Genomic DNA, 10,744 nt, shown 5'->3' on the forward strand with positions numbered 1-10,744 from the left:
CACAAATACTATCATCTATCACTACTCAAAATACTGAGTACAATAATAAAAGAACAGCGATGGAGGCTATTTGGTCACATCTGACGTCGAGAAGATAACATCCCAGCCCAACCTGCAATGACAGAATATTTCCTTCATGGCAACAAATATGTAATCAACCACCAACATCAATAGTAATTACCCTGAACCAGGAACTCTCTACATATCAGAAATTTCTGGATTCAGATGAGGACGAATTAATCCCTAAAGAACTAAGAAATAATGCAGTGCCCTCCGTACTAAAGTCACAACAAGATCTTGACAGCCTCAAAACTCTGACCCAGGACCGTGACAAATGGAAACAAATAACAACATGGATGGAGAGAGCAGCTATACTTATCGACCATGACTGAATCACACAATTCTCAGCAAGCATCATTCAGACTGCGAAGCTCACTACTTCTCAAAAGCCCGTCTGAATAGGAATGTCTTCAAAAGTTTCCTAAAATTGGATTCAATAGTCTGATCTCATGTCGCCCAGCAACGGCGGCCATCGGTTCTAAACAAAGAAAATCTGTACTTTTTATTCTTCATGCTGGCTAGAACTTTTCAAATGTCTTGTGTTCTGATTGTGTAAAAGTCAAAACATGATCAGATTTATAATTTTTTCCCCCTCTGGATACGCTTTTGTGATCGTCGGAGAAATATTTCATAAGGGCGTCCGCCATTGTTCCGATAGTTTAGAGCCAGTTACTAAGTTACGATGCGTCATTACGAGGGAAGTGACGTCACGACTGTCGAAGAGTATTGCTGACCTCGGAGACGTCTTTGGTTCCTTTATCTGATTTGTTCCAAATCATTACTGGGTGGACAAGGGGGTCAGAAATTTTTTGGGACTATACCAGGGACCCTTTGCTTGTTGAACGAGTACTCTATCAATTGATCTATCCAGACCTCCATTCCGACATGCTACCAGAGAGACGTGACAGGTTAAAAAAGGTTAATAACGTTACCGTCCATGTATTTTTAGTCATTCAGAGCCATTGGGCCAATGGAGTAGGGGAGTTTATCCCGGTTTCCAAAGCGTGAAAGGGACAATAGCATTTGGTTGATATCCTTTGGATAGGACGCTAGTCTATCGCAAAGTACTTTTCCAAATAAATCTAAAAGACTCAGCTACCCATTCACTGCTGGACGGACGGGGGAGGGGAGGGGGGGGGGGAGGGGGGGGGGGAGGCGGAAAACAAAAACTCTCGACTTCACCCAGGATCGATCGTGGTTCCTTTGTGGTGTGAAACGAGTGCTCTACCGACTGAGCTATCGGGACCGCCTCCACGTATAATTTGTACATTACTTTTATCCTATGGTATAATTTGAGGACACAACACACAGCAGCAGCTGTCGACGAAACAAGTCAATTTTATCCTGATCAGAGTCAATCTCTTGGTAATGGGGATGATCTATAATAACTTTCCATGTGATCGAGGTCATTGGTCACATTGCAAAGTGTGCTCAAAGTGATACGCGTAGTGAGAAGTGTTCACAGCTTTTTAAATATCTAACATCACGGTTGGTCATAGTATTATTCAGCTTGACACATGGGTATGTTTATAACTTTTATAAACAAAACAGCGTGTTTACATAATTTTTTAAGAAATATCCAATACTCTTCAACAGTCGTAACGTCACTTCCTTCCTAATGGCGCATGGTAACTTAGTAACACTGGCTCTAAACTATCGGAACAATGGCGGACGCCCTTATGAAATATTTCTCCGGCGAGCTTAAAAGCGTATCCAGAGGGGAAAAACATAAATTTGATCATGTTTTGACTTTTACACATTCTGATTACAAGGCATATGAAAAGTTCTAGCCAGCATGAAGAATATAAAGTAATGATTTTCTTTGTTTAGAACCAAGATGGCCGCCGTTGCCGGGCGGCGTGACAGCAGACTATTGAATCCATTTGGGTGGACGAAAACATGAATATTGATCGCTCTCGTTGAGCGGTCGTCGGATGGGTGGGAGTTGTGATCGTCGAACAATAGGCCAACTCCAACGAACATTTCGTTGAACGAGAAATTTACTTGTTCTAATAGGATTTGATAGTCTGATGTCACATCCGCACAGCAACCAGTAGCTTGGTTCTAAACAAAGAAAAATGCCGGTTCTTTTTATTCTTCATGCTGGCAAGAACTGTTTCACATGTCATGTGGTCAAGATGTATACAAGTGAAAACATGATCAGATTTATGTTTTTTTCTCCTCTGGATACAATTATATGCTCGTCGGAGATGAATTTCATAAGGGCGTATGATGGAGATTATGGCGTCCGCCATTGTTCCGATTGTTTAGAATCAGTAACTTTGCATCATTAAGAGGGAAGTGACACTAGAACCCTCTAGAACTGACAGTTTGACGTCATTTTTTAGGTTTGTATAACGTCTAGTGAGTTGTCGTTAGTAGAGCTCAAAGAAACAAGTTATTTCATTGGTTGAACTATTGAATACAACTCACGATTTGTTTTCTTTTGTGGCAAACGACTAGCATTTTGACGTCATTTTTTGGTCAGTATCAAGCTATAACTTAACGATGGCTACGGTTATACCCGGCTGGCTGAATGTTGTGAGTAAATTACCTTATCACACAGCATCAAAGGCATTAAGTCGTCCCAGATTTTGGGTATTGGGTTGGATTACCATAACAACATGAATACAGACACGAAAACCAACACACACACACATACACACACACACACACGCACACACACACACACACACACACACACACACTTACAGGCGGACTAGGACACGCATTACTAGATATAGAACTATTGGAGTTAGGAGCTCATTGAAACTTGACCGAAACAGATGAGATTTCAGTTTCTTTTTGAACGTTTCGAGATATGTTGATTCTCTGATTTCCAAAGGATTTTGATTCCAAATTCTGGGGCCGGACCAAACAAGGTTTTTCTCCCTGGCTTTAACCATAGCCATCGTAAAGTTTATAGCCTGACACTGACCAAAAATGACGTCAAAAGGCCAGTCTTTTGCCACAAAAGAAAACAAATCGTGAGTTTTATTCAACAGTTCAACCAATAAAATAACTTGTTTCCTTGAGCTCTACTAACGACAACCACTAGACGCTACACAAACCTAAAAAATGACGTCAAACTGTCAGTCCCAGAGGTTTCTTGTGTCAGGCTATATAATGTTAACGATGGCTACGCTTTAAGTCCAGTTTAAGATAAGATAAAATAATATATATTTTTTAAATTGAGCTTTTAAAAATAAATAAGATAAATAAAAAAATAAAATTCCCTTTATTCATCCCATAGGGAAAATTTGTTTCTATGGTCTATTCCTAGGGAAGACTGGAATAACCCAGGCGTCAGCCGCAGCGCAGCGCCGCAGAGTGAGCTAGGGCGAGGTGACTTGCTCAAGTCCACACAGCGCTCGAACTCTGTACATTTCGGGTACGAAGCAAAGACCGTACCGCTTAGGCACGCTGCCCCATAAACGTTATATAGCGCAATATCCACTAAACGTACTCAAAGCTCTTTACAAGGGGCTTTTGGCCAACAGCAACACTTCACATGTTGGACGGAACATGACGCCTGTTAGGTGCTATATATAATATTACAATTTTTTTTCGGACAGAGACAACGCTCTTAACGGCCAGGTACTCATTTTACACCCGATTACGGTGAGAGAATGTGAGTAAAGAGCCTTTTCCAAGTACTCAACTATGCGCCGAGCAAGGCTCGAATCCAGGACCATCCGATCCGAAAGCGAGTGTCATACCACAAGATCACATAGCCTTAAGTTTCATTATTTGTCTTAAAAGTAGCTCATGTAATAATTCAAATTTTTGACCAGTTTAACTTTCATTTGACTTTTTAGTAACCGGTTCATCCCGAAATAATACTGTTTGAAGACGATGGGTCACAATTTTGAATTGATTTGTTAGGACGAAGTCAAAACCTAAGAACCGACGTGCATTTGTTTTTAGGTCTGATAACCCAATGCCTTATGGGCTCATTGTTGTTGTTATGGAAACTTGTAAGAAATGGCGCAAAAATATTGTCCATTACATCACTGTTAAACTAGGCTGATAAGTGGGTTCGGATGTTAGACATACATAATTTGTGAATGTGTGTGTCTTTGTGATGGTGTGTGTTTGTGTGTGTGTGTGTGTGTGTGTGTGTGTGTGCGCGCGCGCGTTTGTATAAATGGATGTGTACAAAAAATGTTTTTAACGATGTTTTACAATTTTGTGCGCCTAGAGCTGTTTTGTCAACGGGATTGGGCGCTATACAAATAAACTTTATTATTATTATTATTATTATTATTATTATTATTATTATTATTATTATTATTATTATTATTATTATTATTATTATTATTATATTTTTTAATTTTTAATTTTTATTATTATTATATATGTAAACGTCGCTAAGAACGGATTCAGTTCAAACGCAGGATTTGTTGATATTTAATTTAATTTAATTGAGCTTTTATATAGCGCACTATCCACTAAATGTGCTCAAAGCGCATTACAAGGCGTTCCTGTCCAACAGCAACATTTAACAATAAGGACAAGACATGACGCCTGTTCGGCGATATTATAATTTTTTTCGGACATAGACAACGCTGTTAACGGCCAGGTACTCATTTTACACCTGAGTACGGTGAGAGAATGTGAGTAAAGAGCCTTTTCCAGGGACTCAACTATGCGCCGAGCGAGGCTCGAACCCAGGACCTTCCGATCCGAAAGCGAGTGTCATACCACAAGACCACATAGCCTCACAATCACTCGACCTCGGGTGGGGATCGAACCTCAGACCTTCTGATTACCGGTCAGACGTGCTACCATTTACACCACAGAGGCTCCATTATCTGTCCATTATATTTCTATTTCAAAATTAGGAATAGCCATCACCTCCTGCATCCTCTGATTTATCCTGACCAGAAATAGAATTCAACACGATATCATTGAAGGCCGAAAGCGTCTCTAGGGAACGGATGTCTTCTAACCAATCTGACAGTATTTTACACAGCTTTTGTCACGACAACCTGTGGGTAAGTTATAGGGACTGAGATTAGCGGAAGAGTAGCGTCCCTTGATTGGACGTCCAACCAACATGACGTTCTCTCTCTAATAGCTTTTCCGCCGGTGACGTCACAGACTATGGGTGACGTCCAATCAAGGGACGCTATTCTTCCGCTAATCTCAGTCCCTATATATAGGATAACGTGAAGAATAGAAAGAATGAAGATGACGTCACTCGAGTCTTGTTTTTGTTTATGAGTAATACGCTTCAAAAGTCGTAACATCACTTCCCTCGTTATGACGCATGGTCACTTAGTAACTGGCTCTAAACTATCGGAACAATGGCGGACGCCCTTATGAAATATTTCTCCGACGAGCATCAAAGCGTATCCAGAGGAAAAAACCTCATTAAAAATCTGATCTTGTTTTGACTTTTACACATTCTGATCAGAAGACAAATGAAAAGTTCTAGCCAGCATGAAGAATAAAAAGTACCGATTATCTTTGTTTAGAACCACGATGGCCGCCGTTACTGGGCGACGTGACATCAGACTATTGAATCCAATTCTCACTAAACTATAGATAGTGTGCGCTTGGCTTAGAAGCTCACAACATTGCCATTCGGAAGTATAACGGACCAACACACAAAACTGTGTGTAACCTTGAACGTTTATAGTCTGGTTTCTACAGTTTAGTGAGAAGTACTCAAAGAGGCGGATGGCAAAAATAATCATAGCCATATATTATAACCATTTAGTTCTTTCCGACAGGACACAGAACCACATATATTATAACCATTTAGTTCTTTCCGACAGGACACAGAACCACATATATCATAACTATTTAGTTCTTTCCGACAGGACACAGAACCACATATATTATAACCATTTAGTTCTTTCCGACAGGACACAGAACCACATATATCATAACTATTTAGTTCTTTCCGACAGGACACAGAACCACATATATTATAACCATTTAGTTCTTTCCGACAGGACACAGAACCACATATATTATAACCATTTAGTTCTTTCCGACAGGACACAGAACCACGTATATTATAACCATTTAGTTCTTTCCGACAGGACACAGAACTCCTTCTGTCATCAAACTGGCCACGCCTGTCATCATGCTTCCAATTTACCGTCTTGGTTTATGTCCCTTTTGGTATCCTATGGCTGTCCCTTCCATCATGCGTATGGTCTCTCAAGGTGTCAAAGAAGGACGAGATCTCCCTGCCTATTTCCTGTTTGAGTGCTGCGAAAATGGTAAGTTTCACGTCATGTCATTGGCAAGTTAACGAAATCGACGTTGAACGACGAACGACGAGCAAGAAAGCCCTGGTCTGTCCTCTTCTGTCACCACCACCCACAACAAAAACAACAACAACAACAACAACTACTACTACTACTACTACTACTACTACTACTACTACTACTACTACACTACTATACTACACTAACTATACTACTACTACTACTACTACACTAACTACACTACTACTACTACATACTACTACTACTACTACCATACTACACTACTAACTACTACTACTACTACTACTACTACTACTACTACTACTACACTACTACTACTACTACTACTACTACTACACTACTACTACATACTACTACTACATACTACTACTACTACTACACACTACTACACTACTACTACTACTATACTACTACTACTACTACTACTACTATCTACTACTACTACTACTACTACTACTACTACTACTACTACTATACTACTACTACTACTAACTACTACTACTACTACTACTACTACTACAATACTACTACTACTACTACTACTACTACACTACTACACTACTACTACTACACTACTACTACTACTACACTACTACTACTACTCACTACTACACTACTACTACTACTACTACTACTACTACTACTACTACTACTACTACTACTACTACTACTACTACTACTACTACTATACTACTACTATACTACTACTACACTATCTACTACTACTACTACTACCACTACTACTAACTACTACTACTACTACATACTACTACTACTTACTACTACTACTAACTACACTACTACTACACTACTACTATACTACTACTACTATACACACACTACTACTACTACTACTACTACTACTACACTACTACTACTACTACATACTACTACTATACTACTACACTAACTACACTATACTACTACTACGACTACTACTACTACTAACTACTACTACTCTACTACTACTACGACTACTACTAACTACTACTACTACTACTACTACTACTACTACTACTACTACTACTACTACTACTACTACTACTACTTCTACTGCTACTACTCCTACTACTACTACTACTACTACTACTACTACTACTACTACTACTACTACTTCTATACTACTACTACTACTACTACTACTACTACTACTACTACTACTACTACTACTACTACTACTACTACTACTACTACTACTACTACTACTACTACTACTACTACTACTACTACTACTACTACTACTACTACTTCTACTACTACTAATACTACTACTACAACTACTACGACTACTATCGTTATAATAATAATAATAATAATAATAATAAATAATAATAATAATAATAATAATAATAATAATAATAATAATAATAATAATAATAATAATAATAATAATAATAATAATAATAATAATAATAATAATAATAATTATATTTATTATTATTATTATTATTATTATTATTATTATTATTATTATTATTATTATTATTATTATTATTATTATATTTATATTTATTATTATTATTCTTATCATCATCATCATCATCATCATCATCATCATCATCATCATCATCATCATCATCATCATTATCATTACTTTTATTATTACAATTATTATTATTATTTACTGAAATATCCCAAACAGATCATCTCCTTCATTCTATCCACAATCTGTGGGGTTCTCATCATGGGAGACTTTGGCTGTTCAATGCGATCTGAGGGAGCTGTCAGTCTAGCGGAATATACAAGCTACGTCATACGACTGGTGTCTTACGTAAGTAAAACCAAAGCTAGAGTGCCTAAATGAGCCAGTAAAATGGAGAGAAAAATAAAGTGATTAGATGGGACTCATATATAAGGGAACAACACAAAACAAACAACTTTTCGGCCCTTGGCCTTCGTCAGGAAACAAAAAACACAAACACAAATATGTAAATTTACAAAATATCACATTTCGTCAAATGTGGAAACAAACGAAAGGTGATATTTTGTAAATTTACATATTTGTGTTTGTGTTTTTTGTCTCATGACGAAGGCCAGGGCCGAAACGTTGTTTTTTGTGTTGTTCCCTTATATATGAGTCACATCTACTCACTTTATTTTTCTCTCCATCTTACGTAAGTATGTGTCGCTATAATCTGTTGTTGTAGTCTACTTTGCGGCGCTGCACTGCGGCTGACATCTTGGTTATTCCAGTACTTGATTGGAATAGACCTTAAAGATAAAGCCCCCCCCCCCCCCCATGAGGATGAATAAAAGGAATTCCATTTATTTATTTATATATATCATTCTGGTATGACACTCGCCTTCGTACCAAAAGACCAAAGGTTCGAGTCCCGCCCTGATGGGGCGCATTGTAGGCTCCTTGGAAAAGAATCCTCTGATTGCTATGATTTAGTGAGTACTAATCACCAAAATTGATGTCTAAAATTAAAAGCAATAACTAAGAGCTGAGTGACGTTAAATTCGTTCCTTCTATCTCTCATACTGAACAGATCCTCCTGGGACTACTTGTATATTATGAGAGACGGTGTCACGTGACGTCATCTGGTGTGCCGTTTGTCACGTGGTTGGCCATTGGTCTGTGTGACGTGGTTCCACTTTACTCCAAAATCATGTTGAAGGTCAGGAATGTCATTCTGTAATATTATCTATTCTCCTTTCACCCATGTGCGGCTATGTGGTCTAGTGGTATGACACTCGCTTTCGGATCGGAAAGTCCTGGGTTCGAGCTTTGCTCGGCGCAAATTTGAGTCCTTGGAAAAGACTCTTTACTCACTTTCTCTCACCGTACTCAGGTGTAAAATGAGTACCTGGCTATCATCATCGTTGTCTCTGTCTGAAAGATTGTAATAAATATCGCCTAACACGCGTCATATCTCGTTCTACATGTTACGTGTTGCTGTTGGTCAGGGACCCTTTGTAAAGCGTTTTGAGCACATTTAGTGGATATTGCGCTATATAAAAGCTCTTTTTGTTTTATGTTATCTTATTTACCCCCCCCCAAACAAAAAAACAAAACAAAAACAAAAAACAAAAAAACAAAAAATAAACAAACAAACAAAAAAACAACAATCAAATTTGAGATTTTATACAGAGCAATATCAACCAAAGGTGTTCAAAGCGCTTCACAAGGGGTCCATAGCCAACAGCAACACTTAACATGTTGAAAGACATGTATGTCGCCTGTTCGGCACATTTACATTATTTTCCGACAGAGACAACACTGTTAACGACCAGGTACTTGTTTTACACATGAGTACGGTGAGAGGATGTGAGTAAAGGCTTTTTCCAAGAATTCAACTCGTGTGGGACTCGAATTCATAACCTTCGCATCCGAAGGCAACTGTCATGCCACTAGGATTATGACTTTACCCTCCAAGAATAATAATAATAGTATTAATAATAATAATGAACAATTATATAGATTAATATATAATAAAATAATAATATATATATAATAATAATATAATAATAATAATAATAATAATAATAATAATAATAATAATAATAATAATAATAATAATAATAATAATAATAATAATAATAATAATAAATAATAATAATAATAATAATAATAATAATAATAATAATAATAATAATAATAATAATAATAAATAATAATAATAATAATAATAATAATAATAAATAATAATAATAATAATAATAATAATAATAAAATAATAAATAATAATAATAATAATAATAATATAATAATAATAATAATATAATAATAATATAATATATAATAATAATAATATAATATATATAATATATATATATTTATATAATTTTTTATATAACGGTAGCGTCCTATCCTGTATATCAACAAGCTCAAAGCACTTAACAGTAACGTGGCTACTTTAACTCAAACATACAACCACTCAAACATGCAATATGGAACAAAGCAATATAATTCTACAGTGCTACATATTTTAAAACAGTAATGCTACTGCTGCTGATAATAATGTTGGCCATTGATCCCCTGTAAAGCACTTTGAGCACTTTTTGTGAATATTGCTCTGTGCCAGTGTTCAAAATATGTAGTTGTTCTTCTATAAATCCAATATGACAGAAATATGACTTTACTCTCCCGAAATGTGTCTGTTCTTCTTTACATCTACAATAGGATTCAATAGGCTGATGTTACGTCCACTCAGCAACGAGCAGCTTGGTTCTAAACAAAGAAAATCGGTAGTTTTTATTCTTCATGCTGGCTAGAACTTTTTCACGTGTCATGTGATCAGAATGTATAAAAGTCAAAATATGATCGGATTTATAATGTTTTTCTTCTCTGCTCATTGGAGAAGTATTTCATAAGAGCGTCCGCCATTGCTCCGATAGTTTAGAACTAAGTTACTTCACTTCATTACGAGGGAAGTGACGTCACAACTGGTGAACCCTATTACAGGAATATGTATCTGCACTAAATAACTTTTATC

General features: G+C 36.8%; 1 protein-coding gene across 1 annotated transcript in view; it reads left to right on the forward strand.

Annotated features, from left to right (window-relative positions):
* The first annotated feature begins 4,917 nt into the window (after positions 1-4,917).
* The window catches only part of LOC144960266 (multidrug resistance-associated protein 1-like), a 68,844-nt gene continuing 63,017 nt past the window's right edge, over positions 4,918-10,744 (forward strand). Inside the window, 4 exon segments of the mRNA XM_078893309.1 lie at positions 4,918-5,057; positions 6,114-6,296; positions 7,948-8,076; positions 8,798-8,926. Coding sequence (XP_078749435.1) covers positions 5,001-5,057; positions 6,114-6,296; positions 7,948-8,076; positions 8,798-8,926 — 498 coding nt within the window. The 5' untranslated portion in view covers positions 4,918-5,000.

This window comes from Berghia stephanieae, chromosome 15, assembly GCF_034508935.2.
Source record: "Berghia stephanieae isolate SIO BIC M18660-M18661 chromosome 15, UCSD_Bste_1.3, whole genome shotgun sequence".
NCBI classification, from domain to species: Eukaryota; Metazoa; Mollusca; class Gastropoda; order Nudibranchia; family Aeolidiidae; genus Berghia; species Berghia stephanieae.